The sequence below is a fragment of the Manduca sexta genome, chromosome 6 (genome assembly GCF_014839805.1).
Source record: "Manduca sexta isolate Smith_Timp_Sample1 chromosome 6, JHU_Msex_v1.0, whole genome shotgun sequence".
Lineage (NCBI taxonomy): Eukaryota > Metazoa > Arthropoda > Insecta > Lepidoptera > Sphingidae > Manduca > Manduca sexta.
In genome coordinates this window covers 3,103,960-3,124,227 of record NC_051120.1, presented here as the reverse complement: position 1 = coordinate 3,124,227, position 20,268 = coordinate 3,103,960, and the positions used below count along the sequence as shown (strand labels likewise).

General features: G+C 32.9%; 1 protein-coding gene across 1 annotated transcript; it reads right to left on the bottom strand.

The window, feature by feature from the left end:
* Positions 1 to 671: 671 nt before the first annotated feature.
* On the bottom strand, positions 672 to 18,927 carry LOC115452910 (neuronal PAS domain-containing protein 4). Its single transcript, XM_037447490.1, has 11 exons — positions 18,525 to 18,927; positions 12,931 to 13,112; positions 10,262 to 10,335; positions 10,102 to 10,191; positions 9,743 to 9,931; positions 8,779 to 8,963; positions 6,929 to 7,035; positions 6,499 to 6,649; positions 4,474 to 4,770; positions 1,995 to 2,143; positions 672 to 1,717 (listed from the first exon to the last, which is right to left on the bottom strand). Exons 1-11 carry the CDS (start codon positions 18,533 to 18,535, stop codon positions 1,524 to 1,526), a joined length of 1,629 nt encoding a protein of 542 aa, XP_037303387.1. The 5' UTR covers positions 18,536 to 18,927; the 3' UTR covers positions 672 to 1,523.
* Between the last annotated feature and the right edge of the window lie 1,341 nt (positions 18,928 to 20,268).

The following is a 20,268-nucleotide window of genomic DNA, read 5'->3' as shown; positions in this document are numbered from 1 at the left end:
TAAATATAAAAATTTCATTACAACTAAAAACAGAAACGTTATAGGGAAAAAACATGGTTGTATTTCTATTATTGTAGATGATATTTTACCATCCTCTTCAGTTTCAATGTGGCCTTAAAATGTGAAATATTATCTTGGCATATATCATTTGGCGCAGACCGCCTCGATCTTGTGCCAGTTTTCAAACCTTGTGTAACGTGTAACGCACTGCGGATTTGCTATTGATAAGAACGTCTATTTTTGCCTCGTAATGGTAAATTATTCATTATTTTAAGACGCTACATATTTCGTAGAAATAACTTATACGTTTGACGATGCATACCTGAGAAGTTCTCTAGAGGAATTTTGTGGGTTTGTGAAGTCTACCAATCCGCACCAGGCTAGCATGGTGAACTAAGTTATAATCCCCCTCAGTGGTAGAGGAGGCCCGTGCTCAGCAGTAGCACAGTATATAATATAGGGCAAATATTATTATATATTATTAATAACGTAAACGTGTCAGTGAATAGGCTTAGTAGGTCAAAGTTGTAATGTTTTAGAGTCATTTAAATTTGTGGGGAGGGTAATGAGAAATTTGTATCATGTAATAAAGGTTTATGAATGAGTTTAAGAAAATATGTATGGGAACGAATGTGTATGGAAATGTATAAACAACAAATAAAACACAAAGGTTTATTTATTTCATTGATTTTTAAATTTGTTTTTACATAACTTAAAGTATATAATTATTATGTACATCAATGCCACTAAGATATTCTTAAAGTAAATATTTACAGAAGTGTATTATAAACTGCTTGTTCCTTTGGAATGCACAATTATTTGGACGGTACAGTTCTTATTTTTGCTAACTTAACAAATTTATATACACAACAATATAGTGGATACTTAAAACATAATATTAGAGTCCATTTTCGAAATCGATTGTAAAATATTTTTGAATAAATGTAAACTTAATATAAAACTTAAAAAATAAAATACTGTTAATTTTCTTACTTATAACACTGTTATAAACGGGAACTAATAGCGAAATAAATAAATGCATTTAAATAGGAAGAAAAAATCTTAAACATAATTCGGTAGTATCATGTTTTGTTATTTTAGTAACGGAATAATTTTTTAAAGTTGTGATTCATAGTGAAAGGTAAGAATAACAATATTAACGGTTTTTTTTATATAAAATATAGTTTATATCTGTAACATTTTTTGTAGTTAAAGCACTCGATAGTGCGTCATGCACATTTTGCCTTTAAATTTTTTTTATATGACAAACAAATAATTACAAAAATATCCACTGTTTTTTTACACGGCCGTATAAATATATTACGATACCTTTAAGTATACATAAAATGCGTCAGCTCCTCTAGACGGTTGCCATTAAATCATATTGTTTTTCCATACACAATATAGAAAGAAATCCCCAATAATCGGGACTGAATCTTAAAACTAATTTGGACGGATTTAATTCCCTTACATTAATTTGTGATTCGGCTATAGCCGTACTAAACTTAAAAATTTGTACGTAATTAGGTGACCATAGCTCGTTCTCCCGGCGGCATGGGTACTATGTGGTTGTACGTGAACCTTTGGCCATAGTCTGGGAGTTTGAGGGTGGTGTCTGACCATGGTGGGCTGGGATTCCACCGATCCATGCCATCATCCTCCAGGGTGAGGGGTGGTGGAGCTATCCTCATGCGTTTAGGGCTTGGGTACTCCATACCTGTGGGAAGTAGTTGGGTAAGTTTTCGCACATGTCAAATTATTCGTAATTAAACCTAAACTAGTTCATATTTAATAATTAATTAAGATAACAAATAAACGGCGAAGACTAAAGCTTAATATGATATATGTACTTAATAGAACTGTATGTATCTGCCAACTTAAGTATATTATTTATACGGTAATCTAAAATTCAGATTCTAAAAACATATAATTGACTAAAGCGTTAAAATCGAATTATCCTCTTAAATTTTCAATAATAAAATAAATGTCATTACCATCGACAACAGTACTAGTGCACGGTTCCGGCATATGGTAATTAGTTCTAGGATACTGTTCGTAGTACTCCCTCTTCCCATGCTGAGGGTACATATACATGTTGCTGTTCACTATTATATCCGGAGATGGATCGTAATGATGTGGAGATCTGAGGACAAAAGTATCTTATTTTAATTACATTAGGGTCGGTAATCGACTAATCCTTACATCTACTAGGTAAAATCATATTTAGAATTAATGTTCGTGTATTAGCTACCCGAGAATTTTAAATATATCAATTGGCAAAGAAAATTGAAATTTATGCCTTGCATATTAAAGAAGAAACAAGAGCTGTACACAAAAAAGGATTTATGATAACAAATAAAATCATTTTACATCAATCACATAAGTATTAATTATCTCCAATTTGATTTATAACGAGCTGTAATTAAGTTTAATTAATTACACTCTTCGTGTATCCATCTATTATTGTGGAGTTAGCACGCGTCAGTTGAATCATACGCCACCACGAAGTCTCGTTACATTTCATTAGTTTTCGTTGGAACAGTTGATTAATGGTCATGGTAATTAGATGTTTGTTGACAATCGTCTATTTTATTCCGACGTATGTGAGTTGGATAGGTATAAATAATGCCTAGTGTTTGAAGTATTGTTATACACCCACGCTTTAATTACTAAAGGGTGAGGTGCAAATAGTGCACCCACATGTTACCGTGCGTATTCCGTCCCAATATGATAGGAGATAAGCCTATTGCCAAGCATAAATTCTAGATTTTAGGCTGATACAGACTAGACAAACCTAATATCAATTTCCCCGGGATCGAACCCAAGACATCAGCATTGCAGTCGTGCCGTCATATAACTACGCTACCAAGACATTATAATCTATATATATTATAAAACAATATGCCCTTTTCTGTCTGTGTGTATGTTATCGATTTTCTCAAAATCTACTAAACAGATTTTTATGAAATTTGGTATGGAGGTAATTTAAGACCCTGGAAAGGTTATACTTTTCATCTCAGGAAAATATATAGCGGGACTTTATCCCCAAAAACCTTCTTCACGCGGGCGAAGCCGCGAGCAAAAGCTCGTTATTAATAAATTATACTTTTCGAACGTAAATCAACCAATTTTTTTACGGTATAGTTAAACTCTTTATAAGTAGTTCTATTGATTTTTACAATAACTTAAACAAGAACGGTACAATTCTAGAAATAGTAGCAATGTTTACTGATTGCTGCGTTAATATTTTATCATCACAAATCGATCGGTGGCTCTCTTTTGTTGGATATTTTGCTATGTTACTCGAAGCTGGTTTAATATAAACTAGTAACTGTTCTACAACATGTAATGGAAAAAATTCGTCGTATGCCTAGTATTGTTAACTGTGTGTGGTTTTTGTTATATTTTTATTTTTGTTGTAGAAAACCGCCTGCGTCATGTAACAATCCATCATCATCAGCCACATAACGCCCACTGCTAAACATACATAGGCCGCCCCTGAAGATTTCTAGACGGACCTGTATAAATCGGCCTACATCCAATGTGTTCTCTCGACCTTTATCAAATCGTCTGTCCACCTTGCAGGTGGATGTCTAACGCTGCGCTTGCTGCTTGATGTACCGTAACACATCAGAATGTAAGTATTATTAGAGAACATTGGTATACTTCGTTGACTGGCATGCCGTGAAGTATATTGTTTCGTTGACAATTCAATTTTGAACTAAATTGAACTCAAAACATATACTAATATAGTTATAATTAGAAATGACGTTTCATAATCGATAACCGTACAAGTCAATATATTGGACGTAACATTATATTTTCACTTAAGCCCTTTTCGAAGACTTCATATTTGATTTGTGTGCATGCTGTCGTGGAAGAACCTTTTTGTATTAAAGTATTAGTATTTTAGAGTTTTCGAACGGTAAATAAAACTTTGTAATGGCGGGTTCACAATAAATATGGTAATGAAAGGTGTCAAATTACACGGACAGACAGACAGACGGACAGGGTGATTTTCTTATTTATGTTCCCCAGGCCATGGTCCATGACGGCTGCAAATTGTTCGACCTTGGAGCATATTTGTTTTGTCAGCCATTTTGATTTTGTTGTAAATTTTATTAGCACTTTATTTACTTTAGTTATTATAGTGTTTTTTACGTAATGTTGTTAATTCGTTTTGATACGTGTGGAACGCGAGCGCAGTTTTGACGTAAACAAAAGTGTGATATCGTTTTTTACTTAAGTTAAATTATGATAAGTTTTATCCATAATATTCTGTATATCTATATAATATTTGGGAAGATTTGATACGTGCGACTTACAATAAATTTAGAGACAAATTATGAGAAATGTTAATGGCATTTTGCTTATATATTTATTGCAATTTGTTTATGGTGTATCAAATAAAAAAATATAAAAAAATTAGCTCTCAATACCTAAAAAAATTTAAACATAAAATTAAAATATTACCTTTCTTCACTAATAGTCGACTGAGGTGAATGCGTGGAGTAATCAACAGGTCCTCTATCCGTATATACTCTCTCACATCCATATTCATCCACTTTGTGAACATACGACGACACGTGGTACCCCGGGTACTCTACCTCCTGGTTCTCGATGTACGGGTACTCTTGGTAGTCGGGGTAGCACTGGTCTCGTCTGAAGAACTTCTGACACCGCGGGTCTAACATGCCACAAGGTTGGTTCTGGTACCCGTAGTATTGGTAAAGCCAGGAATTTGCGAGCATTATTGATGCTTCTTCTTCACTGGAGAAGAATTTAAGTGTTAGAATTTTGGAGAAAGGCGATTAGTACAATATTCTCTATGAATATTTTTGAATAAGTAGCTTTTTCTTTTGGCTCAATCCGCTTGGTAGTCTTTACTAGTGTAAGCAAATCAAAATACAATATCGGGGGTTATTATTTTTTTTAATGGTCATGGCATAGTGACCCCATTGTACCTGATGGTAAGTGGAGTGGGGTCCTATAGAATGTCGACTGACGAGAGATGATTACCCCTCGGCAGTCGACACAATTATGCCGGCCGGTTGAAACCGGATATAAAAAGGCTGATCCAGGAATGCGACGCATTTACGTGGGATACTATGGCGGGTTTTAAAACCTTGTGTACGATGACTTATCGACGGTTAGTTTTATCAAATTTGGAATTAACACATTTTCTTTATTCTCAGTTTTATGAAACAATTATTAAAAAAATAATAATCACTTATGTCAATTATCCCGCCAACCATCGATACACTTTTATACTAACTGTAGTTAGTATAGTTCTTATTATTTAAAGAGTTGTTTGAATCGCAATGACATGACGTAGTGTAGAAGTATGAATAAATAGGAAGTTTGAAAAACAAAAATATTTATCGTAAGTTACCATTAATTATCACATATGTTGTTTTTACTACAAATAACAGTAACATAGTTTTCAAGGACATGTTCAGTAACAAGAATCGTAATAACATTTCAATTGTGAACATGACAATATTCGACGTTTACAATATGTGCCAGAGTAATGAAGAAGACAATTTTGTCTACAGCAATAATATAATCTTTAGATGGAGAGTTAAAAAAAATAACGAATAGTGAAAATTGTGTTTTCTAAACGAGAATATCGAATCATTATTTATTTGTTTTCCTTAAAGGTCTGTTTTGACATAGAATAATTTTGTTCGTGTTAACGAGCGATGTTCAAACCATAGTTTAATCTATATTATCGTGCCTCGACTATCTATGGAATATAAAAGGCTACTTCAAGCAAACCTAGAAGTCTGTACAAAAATAAGTCTAGGAGCTTGCAACAGGACGCTTTTCTACAAATGTTGACAAATAGAAAAGAAAATAATCCGTTAATCTTCTTCTTGGCGGCGTGCTTTATTACTGAAGCCCGTCTTTCAAAGGTCGAAAATAACACATCCTAGCAAGAAGTCTCTTTTTTTATAGGGGCACAGCAAAGTAAAGTCACTGCACCTGATGATAAGTGGAGTGGAGTCCAATAGAATGTCGACTGACGAGAGATGATTACCCCTCGACAGTCGACACAATTATGCCGGCCTGTTGGGACCGGATATACACATGCTGATCCCGGAATGCTACTCTTACGTGGGCAGCTATGGTAAGTTTTAATACCTTGTGTACGGGAGTCCCTATCCGGATTTAACCCTTAACATTCCGATGCTTCAGGGGTTAAAATATATCTTACCACCAGCAAAACATAAAGTCACATGATCAAAGCAAACGAATACATAAGCGTGGGCTGCTACGGTGGGTTTTAACACATTGTGTACGGTGGTCGCTATCCGGGCGGATTTAAAATATATCCTACTACCAGCAAATCATAAAGTCACAGCTAACGAATACATAAGAACAAATGTGTAAAGAGAATAGAATAAAAACGTTTTCAACCTCTAAGTGCTACGTGTAGAGTGAATAGATTACATACGTTTGCAACTTTAACGCTGAGAAGTTGTCGGTATAACTTACCTTAATATTTGGTTTGTGGCGACGATAAACTGTCTCGGCGTGTCAGCCGCATCCTTCACTTGTAGCACGACGTGTACCCATAGAAATTGACCGCTGCGTTGCTGCAATTTCACTAATAGTATACAACATTTGTCCTGCTCCGATTGCGTTACTGTAACAAAATTCTTCCGTTACCCTGTTATGTATAATTAATAATATTGAAATCATGCTAATTATAAAAAGTAATGCATATTGAAATTATTTTAATAGTGGTAATTACAAAAAAAAAAACGAGTATTTAAATTACTTACTAATAAAATTTATTTAAATATACTCACTTCATTTTTTTGCATTCGTATGATCAGATAAGTGAATTTTAGGAATTTTAAACTTGGTACTTTGAAATATTACTAATGTAAAGTGTTAGGTTGAACTTGAAAAATGTACTCACTTAATCTATGTTTGTTTTGTGCTTCTCGTAAACTATCCCAATGCATTAACTGATACCATGATACATCTGTTAATTCTGATTTCTTCCAACCCAAATACCATTCGCCACTGAAACAAAACAATATTTAAAAATTTTGTTCTTTTTTTTTATATTATTGTAAATAAGTAAAAATATTTCTTAAAAATTGGGCTGTTTTTGTATCATATGAATCCGAAATCGATGAATGTGATAATTAGGTAAAAGTATTGATATTTTTGATATTCATTTTTCTGAAAGCTTCGTTGAAAAAGTCGAATTTGATTATACCCATATATTGTCCAGCCGTAAAAAATGCCTAACAAAAATATACTTTATTCAATTGCCATTAAAGTCGCTCTCAAATGGCTGTTGGCAGCCGCTTATCAGTTGACAGTTAAGCGAATGGTTAATTGACAAATGTCGAATCAGTAGCGGAAATTTGTGCACTCTGAACAATTAAATATTTGTTCCACTTGGGGCTTAAATAACTAAAATGTAATTATTTTTACGTTCTAAAATTTATAGTAATATATAAAGTAGCTGTAGAGTTTGTTTGTTTAAACACGGTAATCTCAGGAACTACTAGACCGATTTTGAAAAAAAATATTAGGAAGTATTTACTCCTGAGTGTTATATGCTACGTTTCTTGGAAACTTTTTCCACGAAGGTGAATACGAAGGCCAAAGCTATCTTTGATAAAATTTAATTTATGTTCAATAAATGCGTATTTAGGTTCTTTAACAAATAAGCTTCTGAATACGTTTCCCAGGATGGGAAATCACACCTTTATGCTCTCCAATTAGAAAACGTACAAGTTACAGAGGATTGAAATTTGTATCTTCTTTCTGTTATACTTTGTGACGGAAATCCGAAATCACGACAAACCTAAGTTCTTTACCTGTAAGTATACTCAGGTTTGCTAAGTTAAATAACATTAGAAGTTTACAAAATCAATAAATCAATAGCTGAGCATTAAATATTTGGAATGAAGTAAACGATAGTTTGACGAGCTTGGAACCACAACTAGGTTTGCGCTTAAATGTAGTTCGGTTCGCTCACGACCTAGTTTCGGAGTGCACTTTGACCTGTATCGGAACCCGTCAATATCACAAACAGAGTGAAGAGAATTCTTGATCATTTTCTGATTGAAAACTGATAGTTTGGTTCAAGATTTGTTTGATTGATGAAGAAAGAAAGAAATATTGCAACAAATACAATACACATACATATTACAAGCAAACAAATCAGACAAAATTGTTTGATTGATGCAAGAAAGAGCGAAAGAAATTTTGCAACAAACCCAAGATATAAACAAGCAAACAAAACAGACAAAAAGTAATTAAAATTATGTTTGTTACAAAGAAGGCTCTCAGTTATTATGCTGGCAGTCAAGCCAGCGCTGGTCTTCCGTTGGGCCGTTGGCTTGTTAATGTTACGGAGGCCAAAAAACTCTCAAAAATGAATAATAATATTTTATCCATAAAAAAAAGATAATTGAAACGATCTAAGACTACAGTGGTATTCACATTTTTTTAGAATAACAATTATTGTAATATCAACTAACGCGACACAACAACTAATTTGTGGAGTTGATTTGTCTTACTAAACGTTACGAATGTTTCCATTATCTCACCAGATGAAACCTATACTATGATTTCTGATCATATTCATTCTGGCATAAAATTCTTAGAACTACGTCAATATAGATAGAACTGTTTCATAGCCTACAACGTCAGAGGACAGGATTCTTGGCTGTAAGTCATCAGTGTATTGTTATTTATATATATGCACGGCCAAGTGACTCCACTGCACCTGATGGTAATGATACTTACTTTGCATCAATGTGCAGTATCTTCATGTCCATGGCGTGTACGGTGGTGAAAACGTTGGTAGCGCCGTGCACGACGCACTCGCGCGTCTCGGGCATGGCGAGCGGCGTGCACAGCGCCAGGAACACCGGCTCGTTGCGGCTGCATAGCGGCAGGTATGAGACGTAGTGACCACGCACCAACACCACCTGTGAAAGATCTATTGTTAGTTGTCATCGTACAAGCTATTGATCTAATTCCTAATCAGTAACTAATTTATGCGTTAAACATGAGATTGATTAGGTTAATGGTGATAAAGAATAGAGACAAAGTCTTAAATACTATTAAAATTGGCAGTAGTTTGGAACCAATCCCCATTTATGAAATTAGTAAGTTATCGAGGAGTTCAAAGAGGGCAGCATAATTGTGTCGACTGGCGACGGGTAATTATCTTGCGTTAGTCGACAGTCACGCCAACTCCACTTACAGTCTGAAGTTGTGGGGTTTGATAAGTTGAATGCCATTTCAAAGTCGCCTAACTTCTCTACAAGTATTGGGAACTAGTTTGATAAAAACTGTAGCAAATCAAAAATGCCACATGATTTTCGCTGAAATTTCTGATACCTAGCAGACAGCAAATAAGAAAAAGAACGAATGAAAAAATAAAAATATTCGTAAGTAGTGAAACTGGCAAAAGATTGTCAACGAAAAGGTCTATTGAAAAAAAAGATGTTTTCAATATACCAATTTTGGATCTCAATTTATTGCATTGTGTTCGTTGCAGTTGCATCGTCACCGAATATCGTTTAATTATTTTTTACACGTTCCAAATTTAACTAGATGACATTAAAAAACGAAATAGCATTTCATTTTAAAATCAAATATGACAAGTTTATTAAAACCAATATCATGAATGTGTTTATGATAAAATGCAAAAACTAAATAGACACTTATTGAATTGCAACAAAGGATAGATTTGAACGCTTACTTTTTGATCGCCGAACCTCATTTGTCTGCGTGCATTTCTTGACACGTTCATTCTGCAGAAAAAATGTCTATTCTTTGGTACATTTTCAGTCTCTCCGTTTCCACCCCTGTTAAGCTCCATTTGAACTGTTTGATGGTCTTGTCTATCTATTATATCGTATACACTGTCGCCGTGGATTAACAAATCTTCCTAAAATTAAAATTGCGGTTAGAAATGCAATTGACTTTAAATTGTCAATTACGAAACTGAAGTTAACTGTAATGCCGTATCTTTTATCTAGATTCGTATCGAATAAACAGTATCTTATAAATAAAAATCGAGACGGCCATGACATTCAATATGAGCGATGTGGTACAAACCATTGAATGTCCCAAATACTCAGCAGCGTTTTCCGATATGTACAATAGTTTACCATTCTGTGTCATCATCATCATAAATCCGTTTATCGCCTGAAAATACAATGTAAATGTTATTTTATGTTTTTGACGTTAAAACAATCGTAAAAATAGTTAAATATACCTTTGAAAATCCGATATTAGGTGTGGGTGTCGCTTGTTCTTGATACTGATAGCTAAAATCGTGACTTTTAAACACTAAAACAGAAAGAAAGACGGAGTTATGAGTGAAGTAATAGCATACGATGATAAGATAGCGGACTAAATGCATTTAAACGTCTTAATACGCGTTTTCGTGACTGAAGGTGAGCTGACAAAAAGTTTTTTGGGAGACGTTTTTGAAAATTCGAGAGCATGAGATCGCTCGATACGGCGCTCGTGATGCGACGAGATTCGGTCCATGAGAAACAAGGGAAAATCTTATACGGAAATGAAGACGAGCAAAAATGTTTTGATCTGGCTTTGAGATATAGAAGTATACTAGACACCGTTATATATGATAAATGATAAATGGGTGTTGAAATATGTTCTTGAAGATTTGAAATGTTATGGTTATGCGCAATAGCAACAATTGTTTCTCGATCCAAGAATCGGACTTAGGAACTCAGTAAACTTGTGCGAGAAATGAAGCTTCGTTATATAAAGCCAATAATTACTAACAATATAACGACTCATAACGCCTTCATCCCTTAAGGGGTAGGGAAAGATGCAACCAGGGTATCCAGTTTTCGCCATGTCTGTTCTATCCCATGATGAGATAGGGGACGAGCCTATTGCCATTTTTCAATATTCCAGTTGATGCTGATCAGAAAAACCCAATTGCATTCCGACCCGGGATTCGAACCCGGGACGTCAGAGTGAAAATTAATATTCAATAGTGTTTCAATGAGCATACAAGTAAACGCGGCGTTGAGACAGCAACTATAATTATTGGACTTAAAATTAACATTAATTAACATTTGGACTTAACATTTTTTTTTATTAAAGATGACATGCATAGAAAAACATTATACTAGTTGAAAAAAATATACCCTTTTTTATGAATACTTTGTCAGTCTTTTACGTAAACAGCTGCAATTAATATTTTTATGTTAACATTAATTTGAGCATTAAAGTGTGTCGACATTAGTGTGAATTCCCTTAAGTGTAATATTTTATTGCAGTGAGTGAAATTTGTAATTTTATTTACTGTTAAGTTTTTCATAGTTGTCCATCTGGGTACCATAATTTTGTATAATCATATATCTGATAGGGAAAAATGTTTCGGGGAAGAAATTGATCTGACCCCTTCTCACGCAATGCGAACCAAAACTAAATATAACTTAGTTATTATGCAAAACTGTAACCCTATATATGGAATCATTAGTTAAGAAAAAAAACCCTAAAGGTACATATGTAGGTCTGTCAATGTATTCTGAAAGATCATAGTATTAAGAGCGAAATATTTTTGGAATATCTGTACTATAAAAATAGGATAGTTTTTGATTACACAAAGCTGCGTAAGATAATATGTTACCATTGTGTGCTATTAAATGGAGTTTCAAATTTTTTGGAAGAATATTGTTTAGAATATAAAAATGGATTTGTTGAATATTTTTTTAGTTTATAATTAATATAAGGACAATGGTGTAGATTGTGCAATAATTAGTACTTAATTAATAAGTTTACTAGATTTATAACAGATATTATATTGATGTCTTTTAATCTAATTACAATTCTTGTGAAATGAAAGGCCGTTGACGCTCGAGAAATGTTAAAAAAAGTGTCAGGAGTGTGCCCGAATCTTTCAAAGTTCCTGAAAACCATGATAAGACAACACAACAAAAGACTTCTGTTTGAGGTAGGACTATAACCTAGCAAATTATTCCATCGTTTGCATATTTCCCTCAAATGATTAACTTTAATAAGGATGTAAGTTATCTTGTAACATAAATGCAATCCGGATATACATATTTTAATTACAATACCAATAAATATTCAGTTATTAATACAAATTTATACCAGATCACGGTTAATTTGCCTTGCAAATATTTTTTGCAACAACGTTTTGAAGTTTGAGCGTGTTCATGTATATTTATGGGTTTTAAATTGGCTCGTAATAGATGTCCATATCTCCCACGTCGATCTTTAGTTGTGTCACCCAATCGACGGTTATAAATGAATTATTTAATGTAAATGCCTTAACATTAATGTGAGAAAGGTTATGATACAAATCAGGGGTACAGGTCAAATAAATAAGTCTGAGCAGGAACTTAATTGATTTAGTAAAGCAAATTGTTTTATTAACTTTAGTGTCAGTGATTGATTTAAATGTTCGTACCATTGTCTGATGTATTATGAACTCATTAATAATAATTATATTGTCAATTGTATCCGCTTTATGATATTACGGATAATTATTAATTTTGGTTTAGTCAAAGCGACATTTTCAGCTATTTATATGTACCGTTTCGTCTAGTATTTATTTTTTAAGTACATTGATGGATTTCCTTTAATAAAACAAGTCAAATATTTTAACGGTTTTTTTTTTATTTTTTTTTGTTTAACTGCGTGCACATGCTCCCAATAGCAGTTAATATGAATATATAAACGGTGGATAATGTACATAGTTAGTTTTACAATTATCTCCGATGTATATGTAATTTCACTTTTATATAATTTTGTATTGTTTTTTATCCCAAATAAATATAAATAAGTCCATTAAATATATCCGAAATTACTAATGTTGTTTAAGAATCGACTTTAGCATTCAGATGAACTACCATTACTTCTATATAAAACTTAATAACTTACCCTGTTGGAAATAGTTCATTTTCCTCACATATACGCAGACGAGTGCCATGAGTTGGAGCTGCGAGAGCCTCTGCCTGGTGGAAGGAGGGAGCGGCAGCAGGTCGCGGAGGTTAGAGATCTCTGCATTGATCAGATCTCTGCGCATCTTACTTGCGCCTTTTGTAGACTTTGTTGGTTCGAATCTGGATGATAAAAAAGGTATTTTGTAGTAAATTTGTGAAGTAGTTTAGGATTTTGGTCTTTTGTGGCTTCGATGTAGGGTAGTAGTAAGTGATCTATGTGGTCCAGAAACAATGATTCACTGTTATGATCCAGAATCTTTCAAATTTTCATTAGAATTAGCTGGCCCATTATTATAAAGTTCTGTGTTATATGTTTTGAACAAATTAAAACAAAATAATCCCGAAAGATAAATAAAAGGGGAAGCGGGATTTATTATATTTTTTTTCATTCTTACCAACATGAACATTTTTATTTAATATCCAACATCAAAAATTCAAATAGAACCGTGTAATAGAGATTCAGCGAGTTGTTGAAAAAGAGTCCTTACTTGAAAAGTCAGTTGTTAAAATTAAGGTTAAAACGAAAAATGACGTATTGTTTGTATAAAATGTAAAATTAATGTCAATAGTTACCAAAATTAATATTCTCTATGAAATTCCCGCCATAGATAAAAAACCTAGAAGTCTAAAGCCAACAAATTCCATTTTCAAATTGACAATAAATTAATTTTCCATAGCGTTAATTATTCGCAAATCGATTTCTAAACAGTAACAATCGCGATCATTAAGGATATCGCACTAACATTAAACGTTCGATACTCGAAATAGAAATATTTTCTAGGATTCATAGACAATGCGCGGATGCTCTGTTCCGGACAGGTGTACCGTCGACGGCATTATCTAGTATTAGAATAATTTTAATAGTGCCGCTGACGGATGCATCGATTTGTTAATTGTTCGCGGTGTCTTTGTTTTTCGTGTTGGTTTTTTTTTGGATATTTTTTCTGGGTTTTGATGCGAGTGATAAATGGTCATTATTTTCAGTTTGTTGTGAATGTTATTTATAGCTATTATTTATTTGCAATGGAGGATAGCCTTGTTGCGTGTGGAAAGGACTGCTGAGACGAATGTCCGCAGGTTCAAATCAAAGGGCGGGCACCGCTGATTTAAAAAAAAAAAAATGTGTGTATTTGTGAATTATCGCTTGCTGTAATAGTGAAGGAAAACATCGTGGGAATATTGCATATCTGAGAAGTTCTCTATAGGAATTTAAGGGTGTGCGAAGTCTATCAATCTGCACTTGGCCATTGTGGTGGACTATGGTCTAATCCTTCTCAGTAGTAGAGGAGGCCCGTGACCGGCAGTGAGACAGTATATAATACAAGAATGATATTATTATTTATTCGCAGTAGTTTCTTTAATGCTCTTTTACTAAGGTAAGTTAGATGTGTATTTAGAGCTGACAAGTTATGACAATCAATAAGTATAAAAAGGTTCGAAACTAACCAAGAAAATAAAATAGATTTATGTTATTTAGAGACATTTTTTTTAAATATTGCCAAATTAAAAACACCTAAAATCGGAAAACAATAAAGTAATAGTTCCAAAACATTATAAAATCACGTAGGAAGTGTCTTTCCGTCAGCAGCGTGTTAACATGCGCCCGCGCATCTCGGCGGCTCGGCGCGCCGCTTTCATCTCGCCTGCCAGTCCTTTTTATAACCTGTTAACTTTTATTTGTTTCAATGATTAGATTTTTTCCTTACATCGTTAAGTATGATTGTGGGAAAGGATGATTGGCGCTTTGTCGTTCGTAATTTGATTGATTTCACTGTTTGCTTTGTTTATTGATTGTATTTGAATGTTGGATAATACTTAATGTGCCATCAATTATGGTCTCAATTAAATTGGACACGTTTAGATACGAAAAATAAGTTTTAAAAATTAATATTTAGATTAATATCATAAAGATATAGAATGTAATATAGGCCTTGATTTATGGTATTTATAACACCTAATTAACTGTACGTCAGTGGAATGTGTAACGGACCCTAAAAAACGATTAAAAGTTTAAACTTTTTCCTAAGATCACATCAACGTATAGCCGTAATAAGTAATCGTTTACGTTTCGTCACAAAAAGCGCATTCCATACATACTCGGTGCGTGAAATGACGAACACTTCACGGTACGTTCTATTACTCAAGCGTTAAAATTCTTCCGTAATACATCGACTCCCGGGGCTGTGTGCGGCGTAAATCGAAATGTGGTAATTAAATGTTTATTATTTTTATGTCTTCCGTGTTTTGCGATTTAAATATATTTTGTTAAGTGTTCGATATTTGAAAATTTAATGTATTCCCTATTTGAAAATGTAATAAGACGTTTGTTTTTACGGTTTTCGGGTTGCAGTAAAAACTTATTTTAAATAAGTTGTTAATTTCGGGTATGGTTGTTTATTAACAAAATGTTTATTGTTTTTTTTAGCAATTTAGTTCGTTTGATTTGAGTCGTAAAAGTTCGCTGTTTTGGAGATTCTAGTAGCCTTAGTTGTTTGGTGGCGTTGGTTAAATATTGCTGAAATCATGTCTAGCGAAATTTGAACTCCTTGTCTAATGAATTTGGATTTAAAAACTGAGTTTGAATTACGACTGCGCTTTTTAGCTTAAAACATGAGACTTTACAGTTACTAGAAATTATACGAGCTATAACCTCAGAAAATAATTAAAGTTATAGATAGAACACATAAATATGATTTTTTAAGTTAGGATTTTAATGATATAATATTTAAAAGCGGTAGTTACATAGTATGTTTCGTAACGGCAAAGTAATACCACTCTTCATAGTGAAATATGATTCATTTAGTGTAGATTGACGTGGAAAGATGATTGTCCAGTTGACATAATTATGCCGGCCTGTCTTTTATAATCGTGTAATAAACCAGCAAGAAGTTAAGACAGACATACACGGCATACGCGTTATATTTATTTACATAATGTGTGCGTCACACGTAATCAATAAATTAAGGATGATTGCGTTTTTAGTACGTTAGGGAGTCATCATAGTAGGTAAATTACCAGCAATGTATACGTTTGGCATTGTAATGGACTATTTCTTGCAAAATGACGTGTCCTTTTTGAGGAATATTTGGAATTTTATTTTTTATGAGTATGTAGTACATGCATTGTTTTACGAAAAATTTTATATTTAAATTAAAATTTTACTCTTTCCGGAATAAGTGATAATTTTATATATTTTTGTAAACATATAATATTATCAATTTTAAATAGACTTCTTTCTGGATTGCGATATTTTATTGATGGGTTGCCTGCCATTGTTATAGCTCTTTCAATAGTCAGTTTTGAATAGGTTTACAATTAATACATAGTGGGCAATTAATCTGATTTTAATTATTGTAATTATAATCCGATGATAAAATCTCACTCAACAACTATCAATCCTTAGTCTATCTTCTCCCATTAACAAAGGTCTTCAACATGAAGACATTCAACTGTAGTACTTCAGAAATCTGTTTGTAACAACGTGACATTGGCGGAATAGTTTCAAAATCAAGCTCGTCGCCAGTAATCTAAGAAGAATAATCAGAATAATAACCGACTATAATTTATAAATTTAAATATGAGTAAAAGAATTACACGAGTCATGAAACGTCGCAGCTTTAGACTTGTTCTAAATAACATTTCAGCTGTGATATTTCGCACTCACGTTTACTTTACAAGGAAATTATCATTAGATACGAATTATATACTATATAAGGAAATAAATACGAAACATATGAACACAATCGTCACGACCGTGTGTGTAATACCAAGGCTATGTGTACGTTAACTGATTTGTGAGGCTTTGTAGTGTGAGAGTAATAGTTCGTCAAATGATGGTCTACGGGTTTGATTCCTGTGATCTAAAAAAAAATATTTGCCTGAAATATTTATTTGTTGATATTCCACAAGTTATTATAGTAGGACAGAAAGGGCTATGTCTGTGTTTATGACTTTAAGTAAATTTAGTTTCTTGACTATACTGTATTTTTAAACAAAATACTATATTGAAACAAATAAATATTTTATGTTGAAACCTATTAGAAAATTTTAATAAATATGGTGATGTTTATTTAAATTTACTTAGGTAATTAAGAGATAGCTTAGGTTTTACATAATCAGGCCCCGATATAACAAAAACAACTCAGTTACCTTTATTTAAAGACATGAAATAGATTTGAGAATTTAATCCTAAAGTATATATTGTGGCAAACCTGCATAAACGATTGTTTGAAATAAGATTTAAAGCCAGGGTCACTGTTTATAGCTGTTATATTATGTCCATTATTGGTTCTGATATCAAAACTTTAAATAATCTGTACGATCATCTATAAAAACACTATACGTTTAATTTCATGATAGTATTTAAACTAAATCCTGAAATATGACGAAAAATCTTCAAAAGAAGATTATTACTTACTGTCTATAATTGTTAACTGTTATATTATGTCCATTATTGGTTTTGATATTAAACTTCAAGTAATCTGCGCGATCAAGCCTCGATAAAAAAGATTTCATTGCTAATTTTATTTTAATATTTAAACCAAGTCTTGAAATATGACGAAAAATCTTCAAATGAAGATCATTGCTTATTGACAATATTTATTTTTTATTTCTTTAATGTTAAATCATGTTGATTTATCTAAATAATAGCTGCGAACATAATTAGCTTTAATAGTGATACCCACTCTATACTGTTCCTGTATCGACATAGTTTTTAATTTAATATATTTCAATATACCTTAAATAAATATACCTATCATTGTATGGTATATAATGTTATAGTGCATCCGTATAATGTTATGAAATTATCATACACTATTCATGTGTTTTTAAGAAACTCTGTCCTCATAGTTCAATAGCAGACTTAATTTTCTTCTTTACTTCACGCACGGATGCTTTGATACCGCATTTTTATGCATTACTTTTAGAATATATCGTTTAAACGTACAGCCAAACGTTTGAAGCCATTAAAATAAGATTGGTAAATATTTGAGATAATATTTTTAGGTGATGCACAAAACCTAATGTATTTATCAATTCGCTAAAAAATACTGCGTTCCAACTAAGACGTTAAATGATTTACCTTAAGTAAACTGTTACTTGCATCGCAGATTAAAAGAATAGATATATTAAATGTAAAATTTAATGTTAAAGTAATGTTTAAATGGAAAGATTTACTGTCTATCACTCTATTTCTTTTAATTTCGTATCATGGTTGCATATAATTATTAGTGGCATTTAAAATTTGCCGTAGTACGTTTAATTTCAATTTCAAGGCCATATAATATTGTTATTAGCTTTATATTTGATAAAATATTTTATATACTAACAGTAGAGTATATAGACCAGTTAATTAAACATCCTTTTAAATCTATTAATAAAAATTACAGTAAATTCATTTAACTTATCGACCATACGTATTTAATTTATAATTAAAATTACAAATATTTTTTCAAAAATATTAGAATCAGTTTTAAAATAATAATAGAATTAAGTGGATTATTAAAGTACAACAATAATATCTAAACTCACCTTAAGAACATTTTGATTGAAGAATGAAATAATTCAAAAATAAATCGATCACTAAACACACGATCAAATCAATCCATTGTCAATAATACGTAAGTAAAACACGACCACACAACACGAACGTCCAAGTCCTAATGATATCTCAATAAAGAAAACAACCCTTCACACAAAACTTCACAGTATTAATGTCATAATGCAACAATAAAAATAACCATAAACAGCACGTGTCCGACATAATCAACAAAGGTACAACCTCACAGCGAGTTTCCTCAAAACATCACGAAAAAAAAACTAATAAAATTTCAATACTAATAACAGCGCGTCAATTTATGCGTGAGCTTTTTATTAGAATGAGATTAAGGCTCGATCCTGAAGCTTGATACTTCCGTGCGCCAGCGCACCGGGACAACGACTATAAAAAGCCACCACTAAACTTCTCTTTCCCGCGAGCCTTATTTTCTTTTTTTACGTTCGAAAAAACATGCGCCCGCGCCGACGCAGCGCCGCGTGGTGGGGGTATGTCTTCAAAAATTCACTGAGACACTTTCTACGTGTCATTTCGAAAATGGGATCGTTTAATGAGAGTGGAAAAAGAAAAAATCAAAGTACGGCTTCATTACGGGCGCATATTCGGAGCGTTAGAGAGGGACGGATAGAGCGAGTCGCTGCGGTTTTTCCGGCCGGCAGTGTCGATTTGCGCGAAAGAAATGGAAAGAGTCGCTTGTTCCTCACGATGGTACAGATTAATGAGTCTGAGAGGGACGCAGGTAATGACTCAGTAATTATGGTGGTTCGCGTAAACGAGACGAAACTATAATGATTGGGCGCAATGACAGTTATTGATATTGTCGTAATAAGCGTCGATTTGTGTAGAGGGTATGGGGGCCGGTGCGCAGGCGCAATGTGTGTGTTAATTACATTTTAATGAAGACTCGTTGAGACAAGATTCGTTGTTATCGCGACATAGAGCGTAATAATTCGAGCGATTCGCGATGTGGTTGTGGTCGTTCGGGTTAGTAGGAGTTTCTAGTACGTACATGGATAATATCCTTACGTAGATAGCAATAAAGTACATAATTATCATATTGCCGTGAGCGGTATTTTAAAATAAATGTTCGTATTATTTTGTGACATTATTTTTATTTAAGACATGATATCTGATGTATGTAGATGAAATACGTATTAAGTAAAGTTTAGCTAACTTGTATATATGTTTTGAATTGGGTGTTAATTTGTGAAAATATTTATATTGTTTTATTTACCTTTTATTACTATATTTCTCCTCGAAATATTTTTTAATAAACAGCCAATGATATCCTAAGTTTTTTGTCTGATGGAGAAATTAAAGTTAACGTGTTTTTTTCTTTAGAAAAATATACGTAAAACGTTATAGGGTGGATATAAGCTCGGTTAAATGTAGGTACGGGGGGTTGTGTTTGATCGTGTGTATTTGGGCATAAGCATGATATATTGTATGTATTTACTTATCTCTTAGACTAGAATTTTAGGCAAGAACTAAAGCTAGTACTAGAACAGTACTAGCTTTTAGCTTTGCAGTTTAGTTTAACTATCAACGTCATGGGTCCAAATACCAAATTGAAAAAAAAATTCTATAACAATTTTAAAGTACTTAAAATTGACATAGTCGAATCCAGGACCTAACAGTTCACCGCTCAAACTCTACCACTAGACCACGAGGCAATCTACAGTAAAAATATTTTGACTGTGTAAATATTATAAATCTAAA